Source organism: Oryza sativa, chromosome 1 (genome assembly GCF_034140825.1).
Source record: "Oryza sativa Japonica Group chromosome 1, ASM3414082v1".
Taxonomy (NCBI): Eukaryota; Viridiplantae; Streptophyta; class Magnoliopsida; order Poales; family Poaceae; genus Oryza; species Oryza sativa.
The window spans coordinates 29,453,048-29,479,023 of NC_089035.1; the positions used below are offsets into that span (position 1 = coordinate 29,453,048).

A 25,976-nucleotide genomic window follows, 5' to 3' on the forward strand; every position below is an offset into this window, starting at 1 on the left:
GCTGGCCGTCGCGCTTGCACGCCGCCTCCGCGACCGCCGTCCTTCTCTCCCGCCTCGCCCCTGCCAGGTTACAGAGAAGTGAGAGAGAGGAGTCTAACGTGGATAACCCTGACATGTGGGGCCCACGTGGGTCCTACGGTGACTCAGCCGCTACGTAGACCAAAACTGGGGTCAAAACCACCGAAAGACCTCGGGTGACCGGTTTTGTATGCTTAAGGAACCCCGCATATCTGGTTTTGCGGTTGAAGGACGTTTTTTTATCCCGATGACAAGTTGAGGGACCTTCGGTGTACTTTTTCCGATCCATAACCATAATCATAAGAGCAGGTATAATAGCAGGCTATAAACCAGCTATAAACACATTTCAAAAAGATAAAAGAGGAGAGAGAAGGGCAGCGCTCCGGGTTACAGATTTGTAGCTAGCTGTAGCACGGACTCTAAAGTACATATGTGTATGACAAATGGGAGCAGATATTAATTATGTAGTATATGTTTATAGACAACTATTGTATAAATTAGCTATCAAGTTGACTATAGATGATTTGGAGCCAGCAATTGACTATACTATTAAGCTTGCTCTAAGCAGAAGGCCTACCTTCCTTTGCGGCTTCGGGACGATACGATGGTTACGCGCAGACCGGCATGACGCCCCGTTTGAGAGGACGGCAATCGGCACGGTGGAAAACGAGGCTGAAATCCAGACAAACCTAAGCTCCTGAACGCACCAAAGCCAAGCGTTCTGAACGCACCAAAGCTCCTGTTCAACCGAGTAACCAAACCATACATCAATCAGAAGATACCACGGTACCAACAACAAAACAAAGGGGAATAACCAGCAACCGTGTCGTGGCGAGCTCACAAATCGTGTCACATCATGCAACTTGCAAAACAAAGTAGAAATTCAGAAATAACTGGCAGAAAGACTAGAGGATTTCTTAGAGGAAGGTCGCCACAAATACCTCTGAACATGCAAGCATGAAGCAGTGGCGCACCCAGTTCAGATGTCTACTCCATAATGGGCGAAAAGCCGAGTAAACAAGAGAAAATTTAGATAACAATCAGCGATCAGACGAAGTTAATGACATTTGCTTACGACGGTGCAGCCAGCAGGCGCCTACTTGTCCGAGACGCATCCAAAAACAAGGCTAAAGAACAACGACGGCCGGTACGTGTCGCGCGCGCGGATGATCAGAAAGAATCGACGACTATCAAACCCAGGAGAGGACGAGCAGCAACACGGTGGAGACCATCACGAAGACCCTCAATGGCCCCAGCGCCACGCCGCTCCCGGACACGGCGAACGCGAGCGCGGCGACCGCGAGGAGCACGCTGGGGAGGCGGCGCGCGCGCCGCCTAGCGGTGGCGACGGCCCGGACCACGACGAGCAGCGTGACGACCTGGACGAGCTGCAGGCGCGCCTCCAGGGCGCCCACGACGGCCTCCTCGAGCTGGTCCATCAGCTCGGCCGCCTCGGCGTCGACGCCCGCCGGCGCCAGGCGCCTGGCTCGCGCGAGCAGGGGCACCAGCATGGCGAGGCGGGCGGCGTTGTCGCGCATCCTGGCGTGGGCGACGTCGAGGGCGAACTGCACGGTGTCGACGTCGCGGAGGAGCGGGAGGAGGTTGCGGAGCACCAACGGGACCATGGGATGCGCGTTCGCCATTGGGGCTGGGTGGGAGGGGGCGATCCGGCGATGCAGCTGTGGGTTTTGCGGTTTGGAGCTAAGACCAAAAGGGGGTTTTGGTCTTGGGGTTTTTGGCATTTTGCAGTGGAAAGGGAGAAAGAAGATGAGGCGAGTCCGCGAGTGGTGCAGGGATGTCAGATTGTCAGAGTACTTTGTGTGCCAGGCTTAACTTGCGTGGAACGTTAGCTTAAATCAGCAAGTGCTTCGTTTAAGAGCTGAGAATCATAATTAGGTCTACTCCTACTAGATGCTGATACCGTTTAGTGATGACAAACTGGAGTTGTGTTCTTATTTGACGAGCCGAGTTTAGATACAAAGTTTCTCTTCGAACTTCAGGTGTGTGTAGTTAACGTTAAAATTGAAAGTTTGGTTAAAATTAAAACGATGTGACGGAAAAGTTGGAAGTTTGTCTGTGTAGAAAAATTTTGATGTGATGGAAAAGTTAGAAGTTTGAAGAAATATTTTGCAACTAAACACGGCCTTCTAACTTTTCTATCACATCAAAACTTTCCTACACACACAAACTTTCAACTTTTCCGTCACATCGTTTCAATTTCAACTAAACTTTCAATTTTAGCGTGAACTAAACATACCCTAGAATGTTTACTGATGCCAATCTAGCTATCCAATAAAGGCTGTGTTTATTTCACACTAAAATTAGAAGTTTGGATCAAATTGAGACGATGTGACGGAAAAGTTAGAAGTTTGTGTGTGTAGGAAAGTTTTGATGTGATGAAAAAGTTAAAAGTTTGAAGAAAAAGTTTGGAACTGAACAAGGCCTAAACACGGCGAAAGACAAGTAATTCTTTCAAAATTTGTTCTCCTTTCCCTCGAGTCCACCGGAGGTCCGGACTAGTATACTAAAGAGTTCATTCATCCATTGCAATGGCCAATGGCAATATGGCATGCAAACGGTTTTAGTTGTGTAGTATGGTAATTTACTTTTTTTTATATGGACTAGTTATACAATGTTATTAGGTGGCTTATGGACTATTTTTATATTATATCGTGGATGTCTTAAAGGATAACTAATTTAGAATGGAGGGAGTAAAGTTGATCAATGATCCCTATGCATGAAAAAACAAAGCGGAAAAAGAGCAGTACACTACTCCAGTCAGCACAAGCATTCCAGCGAGCAAACGTAGGGTGTGCTTGGTTTGCTACCATGTTAAAATATTGGTACTATCAAAACCTAGACAAGTTTTGGTAGTGCCAAGATTTCGGTAACTTTTTATGTGCTATTAGTAGCAAACCAAACACTATTAAAATACTGTTCAAAATGCCAAACAATTTGATAAGGCATATTTTAGCTTCAAACCAAAATGGCCGTACTATCACTCCGATCAATGCATTTGTAGCACAACTGTGCAGAACACTTGCAGCAGGGTGCAGGCGTTCAGCTCACCACGTTTCACGGACACCATCACTCCGATCAATATACTCCATCAGTGCCGGGAGGTCAGCTGGACAGGTTATGAAGGGCTGTTTTGGATTTGCCCATATTTTGGTAGCTTGAATATTTGGAGCCAACTAATTTGGTTATGCCCATATTAAATTTGGTAGTAATCCGGAATATTCTTCACTATAGTATCACAATTCGGCTCTAGTTGGAAGTAAACCAAACATGAGTACATGACATTATAAACTTATGGTAGTGCCAAAATCGCCTCTATTTTTTGTACTATCAAAGAATTGGTAAAGTACTGAACCAAATAAACACGAGCAAACTTAGCGATACACCACAGGTTCAAGACGACATAGACCTCGTTTGCTCCCAGATGCCACTCGCCCCATCGAAGCTCTGGCAAGTGGCAACAGGGGATGATCTGGAATGCGTCGGTATCCAAACAGCCAGAACAGCTGCAGGATCGTGACTCTCACGTAGCTTGAACATCCAAACGCATCACTTTTGGGGGCCCCCGCGTCGCTCCCAGGGCAGGGGCGACACGGGAGGCGACTCAGCCGCTGCCGCAGCACCACCCCTCGCTGCCCTCCTTCCGCCTCGCCACCGCCCGAGCGGGCTGCCGGAAACCGTGCGGCCGCAAGGACGGCGGCGGCGGGGCCTTCTCCCCCAAGGTCGCGGCGTTAGCCTTAGCCCTGACCTATCTTCGGGGCGGCGACAGCGGCGCTGGGCGACGGCGAGGCGGCGGAGGCGCTGGGCGACGGCGAGCGCAAACGACATGGCGAGGCGGCGCTGCTGGATCCGGCGTCTGCTGCGCGGATCTGGCGCGAGGGTTGCCCCGAGCCGGCGGCGGCGCGCGCGGGGGCGGCGGGGTGGCCAGATCCGGCCCCCTTCTGTCCGGATCCGGAGCAGGAGGCCGAGCCCTGACCCCAGGCGGCAAGGCGGCGGGTGCGGCTGTGCAGAGCCGGCGAGGGCGAGGCTGTGGCGCGGCCGTACGGAGGCGAAGGCGGCATGGCTTGGCCGTGCGGAGACGGTGGTGCAGCTGTGCGGAAGCGGAGGCGCAGGCGCTGAGGTGGAGGCGCGGGAACGAGCCGGCTGGTGCGGCGCTGGCGGGAGGAGGAGCGTCGGCTGGCTAGCCGGCCGGCCGGCAGCGGCGGAGGCAGCGCGTGTACGAGGTGCGACTGGCGAGAGCAGAGGCCAGTGAGGCTCGGCCGGTGGCAGCGGAGGCGGCCGTGGTGCGTGGAGGTGCGGTCGCGGTGCTGGTGCAGCGCGACGAGGCTGCCCGGCGTGGAGGCAGTGGCTGGTGCGGCGGGAGGAGAGGCCAGTGGCCCGGTGAGGCGCGACCGGTGGCAACGCGCAGAGACTGGCCAACGGGGGGCGCCGGTGCAGTGGTGCCTACGCTCCGGCGGAGGTTTTGGATGGCGGTGGAGCAATGGTACATGTGTGGTAGATCGACAGGTGGTGGACGGCGGGTGAAAACCTAGCCCGGCCTTGGCCGGACAGGTAACGATGACGTTCGAGTGTCATTCCCCTCCTGAGGGCGTTGTCGTGCCGTCTTGCCCCTCAAGGATGGTTGCCGAGCGAAAGCTCGGTCTCGGCTCTCTTTGAGACCTTGACGGATGGCGGTGGCGGTGTTCCGTCGCTTCTCTCGTTGGAGATGTCGTCTAGGCATCCCCTTGCCGAAACCCCCCGAGCAATTGGTGCAAGCACACTCTAGATTCTCACCCTCTTGTGGCGGCGTCCTAATTTCTACAAGTTGGCCACGTCGGAGGGCCTAGGGGGGAGAGGTGTTCCATCTTCTCTCACACCCTCTCTCCCTGAATCCTGAAGTCTTGGATAGAGTTGGCTTTGTGTTGATTGTATGGGTCGGGTTTTGGGTGATCTCGGCAGTGTTCTGTTGTTGGCCTAGCGGCGGTCGGTCACGCTTAGCGGCGGCTGGTCCGGTGCTAGCCTTCTCCTGGATCTGTGTGTTGGCACTGTCGGTGTGTGGGTGGTGGTATAATTTTCTTTTTTCCTGGTTACGACCTTCCAAGGTTGAAATCTTGTAATTTTTTTTCACTCTATCAATATAACTTCGCACCGTCTAGTGCGAGTCGTTCAAAAAAAAAAACTTATCCAGAACAGACAGAAAAAACCATTTTACCCACGAGCTTGACTCTCTTAACCAAAATCCACCCGCAACAGATTGTAGCAGAAACATGGCGTGGCAAAGGTTTAAACAGAACACACAACACATTGCTGCAATCAGATTCTAGAAAATTCGTGAATGGATTAATCATGCCATCCAAGAAGGCAAGAATTTATAATAGATCCAGCAAATGAATTGGCAGGGGGAGATCGAAACAAGATCGGCTTGGATATCTCTGAACAGAACAAGGTTTTCGCATCAGAAATCACCTTGTCTCAACTGTCAAAATCAGAAGGGGAGGGTGAAACAACAAGACGAGCAAAAAAGCAAACGAAAAAGCTAATCTCCCGATCCATCTACGCTGCTCACCACCGGAAAGCCAAGGAACAACACGAACGCGGCGCCGTCGCGCGCGCGCGCGACGTCGAAAGATCAGGCCCACCCGGTAGCACTCGAAGAAGCCGCACATCGCCAGAGCGAGGATCCTCGCGAGGCTCCTGGACACGGGCACGCCGCGCCTCGACTCGGCGTACGCCACCACGGCCGCGGATCCGGGCGTAACCGAGAGGAGCACGGCGGGGATGAGGCGCGCGGCGCGCGTGACGAAGACGTAGGCCCGGATCATGAGGAGCGTGCAGACCACCTGGTCCAGCTGATGGCGGCGCTCCCGGAGGAGAAGCGAAGAGGCCCTGATATCGTCGTGGATCCTCTCGAGGGTGACCCGGGCGGCGTGCCGCTGCTCCACGCCGTCCACGATCATGGGCGGCGACGCCGTGACCTCGCGCACCAGGCGGCGGACGTTCCTGAGCCGAGCCCGCGCCTTGGCGAGGTGGGCGGCGTTGTCGTCGAGGTCGGCGCGCGCGGCGTCGAGCAGGATCTTGACGTCGTCGACGTTGTTGATGAGGTAAACGCCGAGGCTGTCGAGCAGCTCGTCGGCCAAGTTGTTCACCTCCATTGCTGTGCGTGGGTTCTTGCGCTTTTGGCGTGGTTCAGTGTTCTTCTCATCTTCTGGCCTTTTCTGTTCTGGGGGATGCTTTTTGGACTAAAACATGGGTGGTCTGTGGGCCAGACTTGTCATGGTGTACAATAGCTTCGTGGTAGACTGGGATGTTAGATTAGCTCACACTGCTAATCCGCAATCAACACTAGTCCATAGGAGAGAAAACTGACATGATTATGGCTCTGGTGAATTTCAAATTTCAGATATCAAACATTTTTTTCTTGCGGAATGGATCAGGAAAAATTCTCACATTTCACTCCCACACATCGACAGCGCGAGCGAAAGTAGCGACACACCAGTACACCGGTAGCAAAAATTAACGTGACATAATCCCAGATGTCACTCGCTCGCCCAACCGAAGCTGTAACAGTGGGGGATGATCTGGAATGCGTCAGTAACTCAGTATCCAAACAGCCAGAACAGCGGCGGCAGTATCGTGATCCTCGCGTAGGTCACCGCGCGTCATCTCGTCGACTCGTCCTCGTCGTCAACCCCTTCGAGCTCGGGGCGGCCGAACACCTCCGACTCCACGTCATTCTCAATCGCAACAGCTTTGCAGCTTCACATCCCTTTGCAGCTTTGCAGAGATAACCATCCAAATCAACCAGAAACAGGTTGAAGCAGAAACACAGCGTGGCAAAATGCTTAAACAGCATATACAATGCATCGCTGCAACCAAATTCTAAAAGAAAAACATGACTGGATTATGAATGTCCTAGAACTTATAATAGATCGACCAAATGAATTAGCACGGGAAAAAGATGGAAACAAGATCGGCTTGGATATCTCTGAACAGAACAGGTTTTCCCGTCAGAAATCAACTTGTCTCAAATGTCAAAATCAGAAGTAGACGGTGAAACGGCAAGATGAGCAAAAGAAAAAGAAAAAGCTAATCTCGACTCATCTACATACGATGCTCACCACCGAAAAAGCCAAAGAACAGCACGAACACGGCCCCATCCTCGCGCGCGGCGCGGTCGATCAGACCAGGCCCACCCGGTAGCACTCGAAGAAGCCGCACATCACCACGGCGAAGATCCTCGCGAGGCTCCTGAACGCCGGCACGCCGCGCCTCGACTCGGCGTACACGAGCGCGGCGGCGGATCCGGCCGTAACCGAGGCGAGCACGGCGGGGAGGTGGCGCGCGGCGCGAACGATGAAGACGGAGGCCCGGAGTAACTGGAGCATCAAGATGAGCAGGCGCAGCTGCCGGCCGCGCTCCAGGAGGAGAAGCGAGGACGCGCCGAAATCGTCGAGGACCTCCTCGAGGGCGGCGCGCACGGCTTGCTGCTGCTCCACGGCCATGGGCGCGGTCGCGACCTCGCCAACCAGGCGCCGGACATGGCTGAGACGAGCCTGCGCCTCGGCGATGTGGGCGGCGTTCTCGTCGAGGTCGGCGCGCGCGGCGTCGAGCAGGATCTTGATGTCGTCGACGTTGTTGAAGAGGTGAAGGCCGACGCTGTCGAGCACCTCGTCGACCAGGTCGTTGTCCTCCATTGGTGTGCGTGGGTTCTTGCAGTTAGGCGTGTCCGCGTGTGGTCCGTGTTTTGCGGACTGTGGGTGGGGGGATGCGTTTGGACTAAAGCCTGTGAGCCTGAGTTTACAGAGTATCAGGTTTTTGTACGTACAAAGCTAGCTTAGCTTGGCTTGGGTAGTTTGGCCAGTTGGGTAGGAGATTGGGAGGTTAGATTAGCTCACACTTCTAATCCGCAATCAACACTAGTCCATACTAGTCCATTAGGAGAAAGAACTGCCATGATTATGGCTCTCGTGAATTCCAAATTTTGTACTATAAAACATTTTTGGTTCCGGAATGGGTCAGGGAAAATTTTGACATTCCCTTCCCACACATAAACGGATATGATCATATGAAGTACCCTTCAATCCCTCGTCGTGCAGCGGAAAGCCAATTGCACGATTGCGCGCGTACGTTCACGCCGCCAACCACAACCGCACCGCTCGACGCGGCGCGCAGGACGGGGAGGAGCCAGATGCGGCTGGTGCCGACCGTGACACGGCCCGGACGAGGACGAGCCACGCCGCGAGACGGACCACCAGCCTCCGCTCGATAACATCCTGCAGGAGCACGAGCGCCGCGGCGGCCGGCAGCGGCGTCGACGACGTCACCCGAGTGCGCGGGTGGCGTCCACCAAAATATCCCCCGCCGTTCGGAGCTCGGCAATCGCGCGAGCGAGGAGACGTCGGCGAGGAGGTGATAAAGATTGAGGAACGCGTGCAGCTCCATTTCGTCTTCTTCGTCAACCACTCCGAGTTCGAGGTGGCCAAGGTCCTCTGCTGCCTCCGCGTCTGATCAACCCCAGAATTCCTGAACGGGATCGCTCATCTCCTGGAACACTCACGCACGCGAAAAATGAACAGAGAAATTTTGCTCTGCAAACTTCGCAGCCATTTTTTCTGCTTCCTTTCTCCTCTATCGATTCGCGAAACTGAACAGGAAATAGCCCTGGTGGCCTCCAAAACACGCGCCATGAAACGTCGGAACGGCATCGCGCACCATCCCAAGGCTTCAAGATCATGCCTCATCACTAAACTCTTGCACTGTGCCGACACAACTGGTCATGCGCTGACTCAACGAGGAAGATAACCAGCGTCATCGTCGTCAACGACGGATAAACAGCACGAGCTTCACTTGGTGAAGAGAGTTTCCCCTATCTTAATTCTTAAGCATCCAAAATCCACCAGCAACAGATTGAAGCAGAAACGTAGCGGGGTAAAAGGCTTAAACAGCACACACAACGCATTGCTGCGATCAAATTCTGGATCGTGCAAATGAATCACTACAAGTGGACTATAGCACACGATCGAGCAAGATGGAAACAAGATCGGTTTGGATATCTCTGAACAGATGTTCCCCATTATCCCATCAGAAATCACCATTTCTCAAATGTCAAAAATCAGAAGCGCGGGCGAAACAACAAGATGAGCGACCAAATCAAACGACGAAACTACACTAAGACGGATAGTGCAGCGCGAGCTTGACTTGATGAGGACAGCTTCCCCAGTCTGAATTCTTAAGCATCCAAAATCCACCAGCAACAGCCAACCGATTGAAGCAGAAACATAGCGTGGTAAAGGCTTAAACAGCACACACAACGCATTGCTGCGATAAAATTCTAGATCGTGCAAAATTTCAAATGCTACAATAGGACTATAGCACGATCGGGCAAGAATGCAAGATGGAAACATGTTCTGTTTGGATATCTCTGAACAGATTTTTTTTCCCCATCAGAAATCACCATGTCTCAAATGTCAAAAATCAGAAGCAGAGGGTGAAACAACAAGATGAGCGATCAAATCAAACGACGAAACTACACAGAAGTGATGAAACAAAACTAACAAATCATCAAGAAGCCCGTGCTAATCTCCCGATCCATCTACGCTGCTCACCAATGAAAAGCTACTAGCAAACAACACGAATGGCATGTCGCGCGCGGTCGATCAGAGGCGCACCCGATAGCCCTAGAGGAAGAAGCACATCAACCGGGTGAAGATCATCCCGAAGGTCTCGAACGTGGGCACCGTGCCGCGCCTCCACTCGACGTACACGACCACGGCGGCGGTTCCGGCCACGAACACGAGGGCCGCGGCGGGGAGGAGGCGCCGCAAGGCGCGCTTGATGATGGCGTAGGTCCGGATGAAGAGCAGCAGGTTGACGACCTGGTCCAGCTGCCTGCGGCGCTCCAGGAGGAAATCGACGCGCGCCCTGAGATCGTGGTAGGCCTCTACGAGAAAGACGCGCTGCGCCTCCCGCTCCACCTCGTCCATGGGCTCGGTCATGAGCTCGCCCGCCCGCTGAAGGACGTAGCCGAGCTGAATCTCCACCTCGGCGATCTCGTCGTCGTTGTGGGCGAAGTCGGAGCGCGCGGCGTCGAGCACGATCCTGGCGGCGTCGGGGTTGTCGACGAGGTGATCGTAAATGGCGACCACCTCGTCGAACAGGGGGTTCTCCGCCATTGCTGTGGTGCGCGTGGCAGCGTGGGCGCGTGGCGTGGCGAGGCTGCGTGTTCGGGGAATCGGGGGTGGTTTTGTAGGCCAGAGTTGGGGCTCCGTGACGGGTGGCTTTGTGGGCCAGAGTTGTCAGTGACACAGGTAATCAGGTAATCAGGTAATCATTTGTCCAGTACAATAGAAGTTAGATGTGTTCACACTGCTAATCCGCAATCAGCCAATCGCCACTAGTCCTGAGGAGAGAAGTGACGTGATCAAGGCTCTCCTATGCATTTCAAGTTCCATATCAAACAATATGGGTTCCGGAATTGATCACTAATTAAGTACTACTTCTTCGTTTAAGAGCTGTGAATCCTAATTAAGGCCTACATTACAAATGCCAACATGGTGATATCGTTGGTGACGAAGCCAATGAATAAAAAAAGAAGAAGAAGAAGAAGAAAGAGAGAAAAAAAGGACAACGGAGGCAAAATTTGGAGCTGTTTTTCACTTGAGAAAGCTTGACTGATGCCAGTCTGTCTAGCTATCCAGTAAAGATAACTGATTCCTTCAAATTTTGTTCTCCTTTTCTTTTGCCGCATACTGGTCTACTGGACAAATGATCGGAGCTTGTCCCGTACACTCCGGTCAGTACTTCGTGCAGGAAATAACATGTTTATACTTTGCTTCTGTAAAGTAAATCAGCAACAAATCATACTAGTGCACATCTATGCTGTTTTATGTACGAGATCAACCGTTTGTAATCCCAAGACACCACTCGTCCAACCGAAGTTGTAAGTTGTAACAAAGGGGATTGATCTGGAAAGCGTCAGCAACTCATGATCACTAATTAAGTACTACTACTTCGTGATCCCCGCGTTGTCCACTCGTGGAGCTCGGCCATGGCGTTTGCGAGGACGGCCTCGGCGCGGCCGACGTCGGCGAGGAGGTGATAGAGATCTCCTGAACGCCTGCAACTCCACGTCATCGTCTTCGTTAACCACTCCGAACTGGATTGCTCAGCCTCAGCTCCTGGAGTACTCCACCCCGCACGCGAAGAACCGAGACATGAACAGAGAAATTTTGCGCTGCAAACTTCGCAGCCTTTCCTATATTAAGGAACGGAGGGAGTACCATCTATTTGCCAAACCGAACAGGGGAATGGCCGTAGTGGACTCCTAAACACGCGCAAAATCCACCAACAACAGATTGAAGCAGAAACAAACGCATTGCTGCAATCAAATTCTAGAAAATTCATGAACGGGTTATAACAATCCAAGAACTTATGCTAGATCTTGCAAATGAATTAGCAGGAGACTGATGGAAAACAGTATCGAATTGGATATCTCTGAACAAAATTTTTCCCATCAGCAATCACCGTATCTCAAATTTCTAAATCAGAAGCAGAGGGCGAAACAACAAGACGGAGCAAGCAAAGCAAACGAACCTACACAAAAGCAATGAAACAAAACCAGCACATCATCAAGACGCATGTGCTAACCTCCTGATCCATCTACGCTTCTCACCAATGAAAAGCCAGCGAACAACACGAGCGGCAAGTCGCGTACGCGGGCGGTCGATCAGAGGCGCACCCGATAGCCCAAGAGGAAGAAGCACATCAACCGGGTGAAGATCCCCCCGAGGTTCTCGAACTCGGGCACCGTGCCCCGCCTCCACTCGACGTACACGACCACGGCGGCGGCTCCGGCCACGAACTTGAGGGCCGCGGCGGGGAGGAAGCGCCGCAAGGCGCGCTTGATGATGCCGTAAGTCCGGATGAAGACGAGCAGCTTGACGATTCGGTGCAGCCGCCTGCGGTGCTCCATGAGGACATCGGCGTCCGCCCTGAGATCCTGGTAGAGTTCCTCGAGGGCGCGCTGCTCCTCCCGCTCCACCTCGGCCATGGGCCAGTCCATGATCGGCTCGTCCGCCGCACGCAGGTAAAAATCGAGCAGATTCTCCAACGTGGTGATGTGGCCGTCGAGGGCCGCGAAGCCGGAGAGCACGGAGTCCAGCATGATCTTGGCGGCGTCGGGATCGTCTACGAGTTGTTCGCAAATGGCGGCCACCTCGGCGAGCAGGGCCAGGGTGCTCTCCGCCATTGCTGTCGTGTGGGTGGCTCACTGGCTCCGTGATGGGTGGCTTTGTGGGCCAGAGTTGTCAGAGAATCAGATTGTTGTACAGATCATTGGCTTGCGTGGCAAGTTTTTACATTAGCTCACAATACTAATCCGCAATCACCACTAGTCCAGAGGAGATAACTGACGTGATCAAGAATTTGGTTCCAGAATGGATCAGTGGAAAATTCTCACAGTATGCCACTTCCACACATATACTGCTTATTTACAATCTCTCGAAATAACTAGGGAACTTAGCAAACTTCAATTAAAAAACTCAAACAAATAATCTGCTTTCCTCGAATCAGATATCTTTGAACAGGTACGCATAGCAGAAACCACCTTGTCTGTCCAAATCGGAAGCAGAGGAAGGAAACAAGAGGAACGAGTAAATGAACCCACAAAATTGCACCTAGCACGGTCATCATCAAGATGCAATATGCATGTGTTGATTTCTCGATCCATCTACATTGTACGCTGCTCAACAATCACAGCCGAAAAGCCAAAGAACGCAACGAACACCCTGTTCTGCATTACAACAGCTCTGCCATTTGGACTTGACTTGGAGAAGACAGCTTCGCCTCTCTTAATTCTAAAGCATCCAAAATCCACCAGAAACAGATTGAAGCAGAAACATAGCGTGGTGAAGAATTAAACGACACATACAAACGCATTGCTGCAATCAAATTCTAGAAAATTCATCAAAGGGCTATAACAATCCAACGATTTATACTAGATCATGCAAATGAATCAGCAGGAGAAAGATGGAAGCAAGATCGGCTTGGATAGCTCAGAACAGAATTTTCCCATCAGGAATCACCATTTCTCAATTGTCAAAAATCAGAAGCAGAGGACGAAACAACAAGACGAGCGACCAAAGCAAAAGACGAATCTACACAAAAGCGATGAAACAAAACTAGCACATCGTTGAGACGCCTGTGCTAATCACCCGATCCATCTACGCTCCTCGCCTCCTCACCAATGAAAAGCTCGCAAACAACACGAATGGCACGTCGCGCGGTCGATCAGAGGCGAACCCGATAGCCCAAGAGGAAGAAGGACGTCAGCCAGGTGAAGATCCTCCCGAGGGCCTCGAACGCGGGCACCGTGCCGCCGCGCCTCAACTCGACGTAGACGGCCAAGGCGGCGGTTCCGGCCACGAACGTGAGGGCCACGGCGGGGAGGAAGCGCCGCAAGGCGCGCCTGATGATGGCGTAGGTCCAGATGAAGACGAGCATCTTGACGACTTGGCGCAGCTGCCTGCGGTTCTCCAGGAGGAAATCGGCGTCCACCTTGATGCCGCGGTAGTCCTCCTCGAGTTGGACGCGCTGCGCCTCCCGCTCCGCGTCGGTCATGGGCTGGGTCATGAGCTCGTTCGTCTGGTGCTGGATATGGCGGAGCTGAATCCCCACCATGGCGATCTCGTGGTCGTTCTCCGCGGCGTTGAAGTGCGCGTCGTCCAGCAGGGCCCTGGCGTCGTCGGGGTTGTCGACGAGGTGGAAGTACATGGCGACCACCTCATCAAGCAGGGGGTTCTCCGCCATTGCTGTGGTGTGGGTGGGGTTCTAACTTCTAACTGCGTGGCTCCGTGTCCGGGGAATCGGACTATCGGCGGGGGGGTGCTTGCTTTTGTAGGCCAGAATTGGGGCTCCGTGATGGGTGGCTTTGTGGGCCAGAGTTGTCAGAGAATCAGATTGTTATCCAGAGCTTTGGCTTGCGTGGCAAGTTTACATTCTGCTCCATTGCTGTGCGTTGGGTTATTTGCCCTCGCAGCCTCGCTCTTGTGCGTGGCTGCGTGTTTTGGGGGTGTTTTTGGACTAAATATGGGTTTCTTTGCTAGAGTTGTCAGTTGTAACAGAGTCGGGTACTCGTGTTACTGTCCAAGCATGGTTTGGTTGGTTAAGTCCATTAGAGCTCAGGCTGCTGATCTGTGAGAACTGGCATGAACAAAGCTTTAACGGAATTTGAGTCTAATGTCGAGCAATTTGGTTCCAGAATGGACAAGGGGAAATTCTCGCATTCCACTTTATGAGCAGAAAGCTAATCACACCACCAAAGAAAACCCTGTTGCGTCCAAATTCCTGAGTACTCGTGGTCAATAGCAAAGGGGTTGCATATGCATCTGAAATGGGAGGCGTGAGTCCATAATCCATATGACCATAATTACTGCATACAGCATAATAACACCTTAAGTTGAAATAACGAGTGAACCACCTAACAAACTTCGACAAACAAGACTCGAAGAAATCAACAGCATTCCTCGAAAGTTCGAATCCACACAGCATTGCAGGAAATATACAATTCAGAATGTCACATGCCGGTTACCAGCTTTTGGGTGAGGAGCGGTAGATAACGTCAAGAATTGCATCTTGGAGAAAATCATTGGAGAAACAAAGGAATGCATATACAACAAAACGCGACCACCATTCTTCAAAAGTTCTTGATGAGCATAAGCTCAGTTCCGCGAATACAGCGCGTCAGCTGTCTCAATTGCATCATCTGCCGGTTACCCAGCACTGTTATATTGCAACATTACAGCCAGGCAACAAATGTTGCACAGCACCAGATTTACGAACTGTGCTGGTAAACTTAGGCCTAGATGGCTAGCTCAACGAGAGACCATCAACCTTTGCAACAACAAACAAAAAAAAAATCAACAGCAGAGGTAGTTCAGAGAAGTCTGAACAGAACGACGTAAAAAGAAGGAAACACCAAAGAATCACATAATAGGTGCATATCATATCCTACTTGGCTCACAGCTGATAATTCCTAATCATTATGACTATTTCAAGTCAAAATAGCATCAGTAACTGACAGTCCTCATCAACACAGCCAAGTAGCCAGAAAAAGCACAGATCATCTCCAGAAATATGATGTCCAACAAACTTCATACTTCACAGAACATAAACATAAAAAAGTTACACAGATATTGCAACACACCAATTACCCACTGTGTGATGTACTGATGTATTGCATGCCAATTAGTTCAGTTCTACAACCAGCTAAAGTGAGTTCTTAACTAATCAGAGACAACCATTTCAGGAACTATTGGGATGCTACCAAATAGCAAAGTGGCTACATCTTGAAGTCAGACTGGCATTTATAATCGCGTATCAAAATTCACAAAAAACGTCCAAATAAGACATCTACAGATGGATTACTACTATGTGGCCAACTGACCACCAGTGTGCACATAGTCATGGCAACAGAAATGATTCACCATTGAGCATGAAACATTGTTATAAGCCACAGTCGTTTATTAAATAAATTATTTGACCAGCTATCACTAACAAATGAAGTAGAAAACAGCATTCATAAAAAAAGGTTATGTCAAAGAAACTCTGATGATAATCAAAACCTACAAATCTGAAAGTGAACTATGTATTCTAGCTACAGAAAAGAGTCAGACTAAAGTTTTACTGCAAGACCGATTCACTGATGATCAGAAATAGTCAATCAGACGCCAGGAAATGGTAACAAATGACAGTGAGTACTGATCACCAAAATGATCACATACTAACAGACAAATGAGCCCAATGAGTATAAAACAACCAGATAGTACAACTAAGAAACAGATCCGAGTTATCTTTAGTTTAGTAATATCGATAACCTAACACATTTATGGATGTATGGATCACCCTAAACTCTTAACCTAAATCCAAAAACATTCACTTGCTAAATCCAAGACAGTAAATGTACCACATCACAAGATGAAATATGTCGAAATATAAACTGCCAATGCTTCCTCATAGGCCAAAGCCACCATCAGCAACATGACAAAAACATCAAATGTGATGCAAACAGAAAGCACGGATATAACCACATAATCAAAGTAAGGGCACACCATTTATGGCATCAAACGGCCCCAGACTATTTCATGGTCATTAGCATCAATCAATCACATGTACATGCATCCATCAAACATTTCTTTCCAAACTAAAGAATATAGAAGTGCACCCAAAGCCTAGAAGCAGAAAATGAATATAATGAAACGGTGAAAATTTGTCCCACCACCATGTTTTCCACAAGTGCGTATCCACATTCCATATAACCATCTATAGAGGAAGCATGCACATGCCAAAAGGCATATACAGGACATATATTGCACAGCATAAAAGAAGCAACACTGAATCTAATCAAGTTATAGTTCCTCGGTGACTGGAACGGCAACTAGAACCCGTAGGTACTATTGAACAGACTTGAGCAGCAGAAAACGCCTCGAGATCAGACAGCATAGCACATTAATCAACTGTGACATATGGCAACAGATTAATTAGCTCATTTCATCCATTCATTAAAACGGGATATCTCAAAATCATCAATCAATATAAGGGCACATCCAGATATGCAAACTGCAAACCATCAGTAAGAAGTAATGAGAAGCTCAGAATGGAGAAAAAGCATAACCGCACAGCAACCATTCGGCGTTCCTCAGTTACGCATCACAAATTGTTTCAGACATTTAGCGTCACCACCGAAGAAGGTAGAATGATAAAAGGAAAAACAGGAATGGAACATAACAAGTGTTCAGATCCCTATGTTTCTGTAGGCTATTAAGCAACTAGCTCATAGAAGTCATACTATTCTCATCCAGCACTCTACCATCATCAGTTCATCACCACAAAAAAACTCATCAAATCTTCCATAGGCTGTCGCAGCAGAGCAAAACTTCCTGTGCATCAGATCACCAGTTTACCTCTTGAGGCGGAGGAAGATCACCACGGCAACAGCTGCCGCGGCGGCGCCGACGGCCGCAGCTCCAGCCATCACCGGCCACGCGACCCGCGCTCCCTGCAGGGTCCCAGGTGTCGGAGCAGCCACCCTCTCGTCCTCCGCAGCGGCAGCGGCAGCGGCAGCGGCGGCCCTGGCCCTGGCCCTCTCCTTCATGGCAATCACCTCCTCCTCGAGCCTCATCTTCACCGCGCGTTCGGACCCCACCTTGCCGGCGAGCTGATTGGAGTCGCGCTTGTCCGCCTTGAATTCATCTTTCTCTGCTTGGAGGAGTTTCTGCAGATCCTCGAGCTCCTCGCGGAGCGCAAGCACCTTCGCGTCGGAAGAAGAGGCGATGTACTGGAAGACGACCGAGTTCTGCTTGGCCTTATCGGAGGTGTCCTTCAGGCCGTCGATCTCCGTGGCACGCCCCTTCTTCTCACGGTCGGCAGCGGCGAGCTTCTCCTCCAGGTCGTGATTGGTGGTGCGGAGGTCCTCGATCTCGGCGTTGGCGGCGACGGCGGCGTAGGACTTGGCGGGGTTCACCGGGGCGGTGACGGTGACCTCATCCTCCGCAACGCTGCCGTCCGGCACGGTCTTCTCGGCGGCGACGGTGGCGTAGGACTTGGCGGGGTTCACGGCCGCGGTGACGGAGACCTCGTCCTCCTCGACGTTGCCGTTGGGGTAGGTCTTCTCGGCGGCGACGTCGGCGTAGGACTTGGCGCGGTTCTCGGCGGCGGTGACGGTGACCTCGTCCTCCGCGACGCTGCCGTTGGGGCTGGTCTTCTCAGCGACGACGGCGGCGTAGGACTTGGCGGGGTTCTCGGCGGCGGTGACGGTGACCTCGTCCTCCTCGACGCTGCCGTTGGGCAAGGTCTTCTCGGCGGCGACGGCGGCGTAGGACTTGGTGGGGTGCCCGTCGGTGGTGGCGGCAACGTCGTCGCCGGCGAAGCATCCGATGGGCGCGGTCTTCTGGCCGCCGGCGGCGGCGGCGGGGTAGGCGAGGGTTTCGTCGCCCTTCTCCATGGGGAACGGTGGGTTTTGGAGTGTGGATTCTCTCTGCCTCTCTGCGATGGGGACGGGTGGGGGAAATTCGCTGTGAAAAAGGCGAGACTACTTTCGCCTTCCCAATCGCGCAGTGCCCTTTTTATGCCGAAGGGGGGGCTTGATGGATTGGTGGAGAAGAAAAATCTCGGACGGCATTTGGGGGAGGGGTTTCGCTTCGCCTCACTGACCAGTGGGGCCCACGAATTGGTGTTGCCCCGTGACCCCACCTGTCAGTTTGGGTGGTAAGTGGTAACCGCTCTGGCGAGCATGCGTGCCAGCCACCGCGACGCCGGTGGGGTCGCGGTGTCAGCTTGGATCGTGGCACTCGCGTTGCGCCATTGCGTGCTGAAGAAGATGGTGCCCCCGGTGCGTGGGGAAAAAATGGTTGCTACTAGTGCGCTGCACCGGGCACGGGACACGCGTCGTGTCACATCTCCGCGAACCTCGCATCGTGCAACAAAACAGTGTGAGGCTTGTGCGCTCGCATCGTGTGACAAAGTAGCAATCGATATGCTCCCAAGTCCCGTGATCCCGTCGTTTAGCAAGGGGCACTGTGACCAGGGGCGGATACAGGAACAGGTAGAGGTAACAGAACAAACTGAACAAACTACTCAGGGTGTTTAGTTGGGGAAAAGTAAAATTTTGGATGTCACAGCGAACGTTTGACCGGATATCGGAAGGGGTTTTCGGACACGAATGAAAAAACTAATTTTAGAACTCACCTGAAAACCACGAGACGAATCTTTTAAGACTAATTAAGCCGTCATTAGCACATGTGGGTTACTGTAGCACTTATGGCTAATCACGGACTAATTGGGCTTAAAAGATTCGTCTCGTGATTTTCCCCATAACTGTGCAATTAGTTTTTCTTTTTATCTATATTTAATGCTTCATGCATGTGTCCAAAGATTCGATGTGATGTTTTTGGGAAAAAAATTTGGGGAACTAAACGGGCCCTCATTGCGTCTCAAAATATAACAACTTTTAGTTGGATATGATATATCCTAATACTACGAATCTGGATAGGAGGCATGTCTAAATTCATATTATTAGGATATGTCCCATGCATCCAAAAATTGCTATATTTTGAGACGAACACTATATTGTCATCTTCTAATGGATTATGACAGTTAATTTTAATGGAGGCTTCACGGTTGTAACACCGATATTGGGGGCTCGAGACCCCCAACGACCTCACGGTGAATCCGTCATTGAGTGTTACTGCGTGAGGCCTATACGGTTGCATCTTATCAGTGTATCACAAAGTATCAATCGATGCTCGCATATGATCCCATCGTTTAGCAAGGAAAAATATTGGTAAAACTTTTGTATTTACTAACTTCTCTCTCTGTTTTACGATGTAAATCATTCTATCATTTTCCACATATATATCTATCTAGATTCATTAGCATCAATATGAATATGGGAAATGCTAGAATAACTTACATTGTGAAATGGAGGAAGTATGTTCCATAAAAATTCATCTTATGTATATTTGTATTAAACTTACTCTGTCCGTCCAAAAAAATTGTATTAAACTTACTCTCTCTGTCCAAAAAAAGGCAACCTAGTACTAGGACATCCTAATACAACGAATCTGGACATAAAGTATGCATAAATTTATTGTACTAGAATGTGTCACATCCTAGTAGAAGGTTGAGTTTTTTTTGGACGGAGGGAGTATGTATGTACTTATGCTATGTGCTATAGAACACCAAAACTCTGTGTTTTTTTTATTGTAGCATACTAAAAAACATGTTACGTGTATGTATGATAGGATAAAAAACCTGATAATTAATTGTTAAACACCGATGGTACTGTATTATTTTGTTACATTTGATGTAAATGAAGAGAGAAACAATGTGAAAAGTATGAATGTATTCTTGGGGATATCTAATGCGCACTATTTTTTTTCCCGCTCCAACTCAATATCAAGTGATAGAGGGGATGAGTTTGGACGTCGGCACTCTAGCGACCAAATAGCGACAGTGGCAGCTAGTACTGTCCCATAGCACGACGCTCCCACGGGAGGTGGCAGTTGACGTCGTCCCGTCATGCCGGTTCGATTGAGTTGCAACGATGGTAGGGGGAAGGTACCAATGATGCTAGTGTCGTAAAAAAGATCCATTACTACAATAAGTTTTTTTTAAAGGATCTATTTGCAAAAAAAAGATTTTAAAAGATAGAATGTTAAAAATCTAATGAAGATGAGCGAGAAGAGGATATAGAGTAAGAAGATAGTGACGGTTTGGTTTAGAACTTTTAGGAAAATATACATTTTGGAGTAAGTAATGTCATATATTGTGTAACTGTGAAATTTAAATTGCATGACTTTAAATATTAAAACAGTAATGATATTTTTTGAACCATAAAGTCATTAGCAATAGCATTTATCTAATTAACCTTTTTGTATTGATTATTGAAAAGGGAAAGCTAGGAGAGCAATCAAGCGAAATTGACACGTGTCACGGCAGTGGACGAATATTCCATATTGCCCTTCCTTCCACCCCCCCCCCCCCCCCCCCCCGGGGGGCGTCCCGTTTCTGCCATCGAGTCGAACAAACAAACCCTAGAACTCCAATACCCCATCGAGCCCCGGAATAGTACTCCGCCCGCCTTGCGGAAACAAATCGAAGAAGAAGAAGGAAGACGCAGCCGCGTGCCCCCCCATCCATGGATCTGGAGATCGTGGGCCGGCACGCGCTGCTGTTCGACGACGACCCGACGGCGGAGGTCGTCAACTCCGGCGGCTCCCTCGTCCCCTGGGCCGCCGTCGGCGCGGACGACCTCCTCCTCGACCGCCACGACGTCCGGCACCTGCTCGACCGCGTGCCTCCTCGCCCCCGCCGCTCCTACTCCGCGGCCCTCCTCTCTGCCCCCTCTCTGGATGGCGTCTCCGAGGCTGAACTCGACCGCGAGCGCTTCCTCGACCTCACCGCCGACGATTTCGGCGGCGAGGGCTCTCAAGATGCGGTCTCTTCAGGTATACGTCTGTTCCCGCTCCTCTTGACCTGCCTATGCACTCTTTCCCTATCCTCTATCCTGTATTGCAACTATTCTGCGTATCCATCAGCTGCCCTTTCACCTTTAGTTGCAATTGGGCGATGCGAGCTCTAAGAATCCAGTGTTTATCATCTTAAGAGTGCTAGCAAGAAATTAGACTCTCAACAACACCGCCTGATGTATCATGTAGTAGAGGTTAGAAACCAAACAGTTTTTTCTAGTCCCCTTTGCTCTCACTGGGATCCACAGAGAATAAAAATCTGCTGTAGGGATCAAACAAGAGTGAAGGACTGAAGGTACCAGACAATATGTTGTTGATCTGTGTGCAAGAGTTGCCTCTGCAATTGTAAGGACATACAGCAAAGATAATTTGTTATGTCATAATGTTGTTTGGTTTCAGTTGTGTGAATTTTCACCATCTCGGATTTGTTTCAAGTCTTACTGAGGCTTCATTTGGATGGGTTCAAATGACATCATTCTGAACCCACCAAATGAAACCCTGCTGAGGTTAAGTCCATGAAATGGGAGGGAACTTACATCGTTCTGACTTTTGAGCCCATCCAGATGAAGCTAAGTACATGGACTGTAGATATTCGATCTTCTTGGTTAGAATATTATTTTAGTTCAATCTTCTGAAACATCGCCCTTGAATGGATCTCAGTTGTTTAAAAGTTCTTTTGTTTGAATGTTAGTAGCAAAATTAAGCTTCTCTCTGTTGAATTCCTGCAGTAGCTATTCTTCTAGCAACCAAACTAGGAAATAGTTACATTGTTATGGAGCTCGATATAGTGAGAGTGAGCAATACTTGCACAAGTAGCACAACTAGCAATGCTAATTGGACCCAAACATTTTTTTGTTGTACCTTTTGTAAGTTTGCAGGAAGGATGCTTGAATTTAGTTGATGAGCATCTTTAATCAGTTCAAGTAAGGGACTTCTATTTCTTCTAAGATGCATATTTGCATCTACACGTCTTCCTCTACATTCAACACTATATTTTATGTTGCTTGTGGTAAACAATGTTACATCTGACATCTTTTCTTTATACAGGAAATGGGACAGATACAGGTTGGGCTGATTATAATTCTGTCCCTTTCTCATATGGGAGTACTGCTGGTTCAGATGATCCAAATAATTTGAGCACATATTATTGCCCATCTTTTCCCGTGCCTGACAGATTGTTGAATAAGCTGGTAAGTACATGGACTATGGAGTCTGTCTGACTGCTTACATTGAACTTCTTTTAATAAATCGGAATTTTATTTCTTTATGCATTTTTGTATTAATATTCTTCAGCTGATCCAGCCATAATTATCCAAGGTGCATATGTTCTTCTAAGGATTAAATGCCTATTTCAGATGGTTGGAGCAGAGATGAGGTTCCTACTAGTGATGCACATTGTTTCCTTACATATATCATGATGTAAGGAATAGGCAGGTGGGATTAGAATGATGTAAATGTTACACACAACAGAAAAAAGTACTGGCATGGGATAGCTGTTCTTATGATATACCAGCTAAATTCATTTGAGCTTTGATCATAATCTTGTACTTCCATGCACTCAGACCCTTACTGAGACAATGTTTTCGCCCCCATATTTTTTTTCATTTGCAGCCTCCTTCTGAGAAGGTTCATCAAATTATTGCAAGAACTGCTCTATTTGTCAGTGAGCATGGGGGCCAGTCAGAGATTGTGTTAAGGGTGAAACAGGGTAGTAATCCAACATTTGGTTTCTTGATGCCTGACCATCATCTCCACAGCTACTTCCGGTACCTTGTAGATCATCCTCAGTTGTTGAAAGATGGTCTAGATGCTGATTCAAACAAGGGCTGCAAAACTGCCAATAGTGAGAGTGGGCATGATGCATCATCAGGCGGGGCTTTGTCATTGCTTGGGGCTGTCTATGAGTCTGGAGATGAGGATGAAGGCATGCTTCCGCCTAGTCCAAAAAGCACGGTTCCTGGAAAAGACGTGGTTGTGCATGAGCAAGGTCATGAAAGCTCTGTATCTGCTATACATTGCAACGAAGAAACACGGGATGGTCAGAAAGCAACGGCAGCAGCTACTGTTGCAGCTAAAGATAAATCTATTTTGACTAAGAAGAACCCAATGATTACTGGCAGCAGCCTTCTTGCTGCTCGCCTAGAGAAGGCCAAAGATGCCATGATGGCATCAAGTACGTCAGATGTTTCTGACACAAAAGTTGTGATTCTGGAACCACCATCTTTCTTGAAGCGTACAATGGAGAAAATAGTTGAATTTATTATCAGGAATGGGAAAGAGTTTGAAGGAAAACTCATTGAGCAAGACAGAACAACAGGAAGGTTTCCATTTCTTCTGCCATCTAATCCATATCACCCGTATTATCTGAAGCTTCTCGAGGAAACTCAAGAGGTAATGTGAACCACGCTTGTTTATACTTTCAGATTGCAATATTTCCTTTATTATCCCCCTTTCTGTTTGCTGTTTGGTACACTAAGTTTTATTAATCCCTTATGATATATGCATTGTTTCAATGTATATATTCATTATCTTTACAAGTTTACCCAGTGTTTTATGACTGAACTTCTCTCAAAATTTCACGCGCTCAATCCTTTCAATTGATTGTTCATCAATAATGTTTTGGTGAAACCGCACTAGGCATCAACTGCTAGATATGTTCATATAAAACCTCTTGTGATGATGGGCTGATAGAAATCCAAATTTTCTTCATTCGTTGGTTCATTTGATTGTTCTTTTTGGACAAGCATGTGTTGATCTACCTTATGTTTCTTTTTTTTTTTTGCTCTTTTTAATTCTTCAGCACTTTTTTTGTGCTAGTGCCTGAAATGCTAATGGCTTTTCTATACCAAGCTTTCCTCCTGTTTGTTTCTTTAGTGCACATGATGTCTTACACTTGATCTCTGAACTTCAGGTAAGTTCATATGTGGACATATTTCATTGCTGATGCACTACCTACCTTTCCCCCCTTATTTTTTTGTTGATAATTCCAGTCACTAATAAAATATTTGGTTTCATTTTCTAGCATTGGTAAACAGCAGATTAATTTAAAGTTTTTCTTGTTGTTTTGGAGAGTCTTGTGTTACCATTTCCATACTTGATTTACTTCCCAGTATGTTTGTTTGTAAATTCCTAGTTGCTTTGTTCTACTTTTTTTCTCAGTACTGATTTTATTGGCTAATTGAAATGCATACCATCTATGTTGATGTACTTGCATTCTGCGTATTCTTGCTTTTTGAGAATAAATCTCGAACTTCCAGAGCGTGTTTGGTTGCTATTTTTTATTTGCGTGGAGAATATTATTATATGTATATGCAATGTTTCTGAACTTGTCTGTTTGAGGTGTTTTGTAGGCCTCCCCATACCAATAAACAAATGGAAAATTGTAAATGCACTTAACTGTGATTTAAATTCTGAATGATTTTGCAGTCCAAGTCCCGTGGTGGTTCTTCAGAGCCCAAAGACAGAAAAAGCTCTTCAGAGCACAAAGACCGAAGAAGCTCTTCAGAGCAGAAAGACAGAAGAAGCCCTTCAGAGCGCAAAGGTAGTAATCATGGTAAGGGAGAAAGTAAAAGCAAGAAACGGTCAAGTACTAGCAAGGATGCCAGTTCTCCTGATAGAAGCTCTGCTGAGCCGTCAGAGAAGCAGCTCTATGACAAACACAAACAAGGGAAGGGAAAGTTCCACATGATCATTAGTGGGGCCAAGAAGGAACCTCCTCGGAATGTCACTGCAGATGAAGCTGCTGCTATTGTTATGGCAGCTACTCGTGGATTTGGCCCTGCCAATATTCAAACAAACACACTGAAGGACACTAGTGGAATTGGTCAGACCCGTGGAGATAATGGACATACTTCAAGCTTTGGAAGTTTCTCCTCTTTACAGGACCCAGATGTACCATCCAAACCTGTTTCAAATAGTGAGGCATGTACCTCACTCACAAGTAGTGGTCAGCCTAAAAATGAAGGCACTGGAATAATTGATGATGATTGGATTGCAAACACTATCGCAAAAGCTGCTGCTGTTGCAGCCTCTAAAGAAGCTGATTCTTCTGAAGCATCCATGACAAAAGAGCAGAAGCTGAAGGCTGAGAGGCTTAGACGTGCAAAGATGTTTACCTCTATTATTAAGAGTGGTGGCAGCAAGATGGCTGATTTGTCAACTTCAGCTGATCAAACTAATGAAGCTGGAAGGGCCTCTCCTGGTGATTTGAACTTATCTGAGTCTGATCCACAACCATCAGCTAAGGAACGTGAAGGTAGCTCTGTGCCATTTGAACGTGAAGGCTCTAATCTGGCCAAGCAGGAGAAAGACTCTGATGACGAACGGAACAGGGCAAGGAAGTATAGGAAAAAACATCACCCAGAATCTGACGAGGAGAACTATGATTCAGAGGAGAGCTATAAACACTCTAGGAAGAAGCACCGTTCAGAGGATTCAAGAGCTCATACTAGTGATGTTCACAAACATAAGCTCAAGAGACACTCCAAGGATCTGGAACCCAGGCATCATAGGCACCGTGATAGCTCTTCAGAAGATGAGCATGAGCACAGGAGCTCCAAGTCAAGGCATCGTCACAGGGATGACTATCACTATCACGAGGATGATGAGCATAGGAGTTCACATAGACACCAGAGGGACCACCGTTCCAGTTCAAAAAGGAAAAAGGACGATGACCGAGATAAGAGCAAACAAACTATAGTTCTCCCAGAAGTCTCCCAGAACCAGGAAAAGCCCCCTGGTGACACTGCTCAATCCTCCCAGGCAACAACTGAAGTGCCGAGTGAGTTGAGAGCAAAAATCAGAGCAATGTTGCTAGAAACACTGTAAATCTGTAATACCCTGTGGGGATTATGCTGTACAATGGGATAATGTAGCCAACTCTCCTTGTTCAGCACCGACTCAGGGTATCAAGAAGTGTACTTGTTCGGTTATCTCTCT

The 25,976-nt window shown here is 48.9% G+C and overlaps 2 protein-coding genes and 1 non-coding gene across 3 annotated transcripts; 2 read left to right on the top strand and 1 right to left on the bottom strand.

The window, feature by feature from the left end:
• Positions 1 to 16,667: 16,667 nt before the first annotated feature.
• On the bottom strand, positions 16,668 to 18,108 carry LOC4325295 (uncharacterized). Its single transcript, XM_015766944.3, has one exon. The coding sequence runs from the start codon at positions 18,011 to 18,013 to the stop codon at positions 16,970 to 16,972; it is 1,044 nt and encodes a 347-aa protein (XP_015622430.1). The 5' UTR covers positions 18,014 to 18,108; the 3' UTR covers positions 16,668 to 16,969.
• Positions 18,109 to 20,568: 2,460 nt separating this feature from the next.
• On the top strand, positions 20,569 to 25,969 carry LOC4325296 (uncharacterized). Its single transcript, XM_015764456.3, has 4 exons — positions 20,569 to 21,017; positions 22,086 to 22,228; positions 22,650 to 23,429; positions 24,465 to 25,969. The coding sequence occupies exons 1-4, from the start codon at positions 20,708 to 20,710 to the stop codon at positions 25,863 to 25,865; spliced, it is 2,634 nt and encodes an 877-aa protein (XP_015619942.1). The 5' UTR covers positions 20,569 to 20,707; the 3' UTR covers positions 25,866 to 25,969.
• On the top strand, positions 23,923 to 23,986 carry LOC112937716 (small nucleolar RNA snoR101). The gene has a single exon (XR_003240376.1). It is a non-coding gene; the product is annotated as a small nucleolar RNA snoR101 (small nucleolar RNA).
• Positions 25,970 to 25,976: the final 7 nt, after the last annotated feature.

Coding starts and splice junctions, on each gene's coding strand:
- LOC4325295 (XM_015766944.3), bottom strand. CDS start 18,013: ATGGAGAAGGGCGACGAAACCCTCGCCTACCCCGCCGCCGCCGCCGGC.
- LOC4325296 (XM_015764456.3), top strand. CDS start 20,708: ATGGATCTGGAGATCGTGGGCCGGCACGCGCTGCTGTTCGACGACGAC. Junction 22,229..22,649: donor ACAGATTGTTGAATAAGCTG/GTAAGTACATGG, acceptor TTTCATTTGCAG/CCTCCTTCTGAGAAGGTTCA. Junction 23,430..24,464: donor TTCTCGAGGAAACTCAAGAG/GTAATGTGAACC, acceptor ATGATTTTGCAG/TCCAAGTCCCGTGGTGGTTC.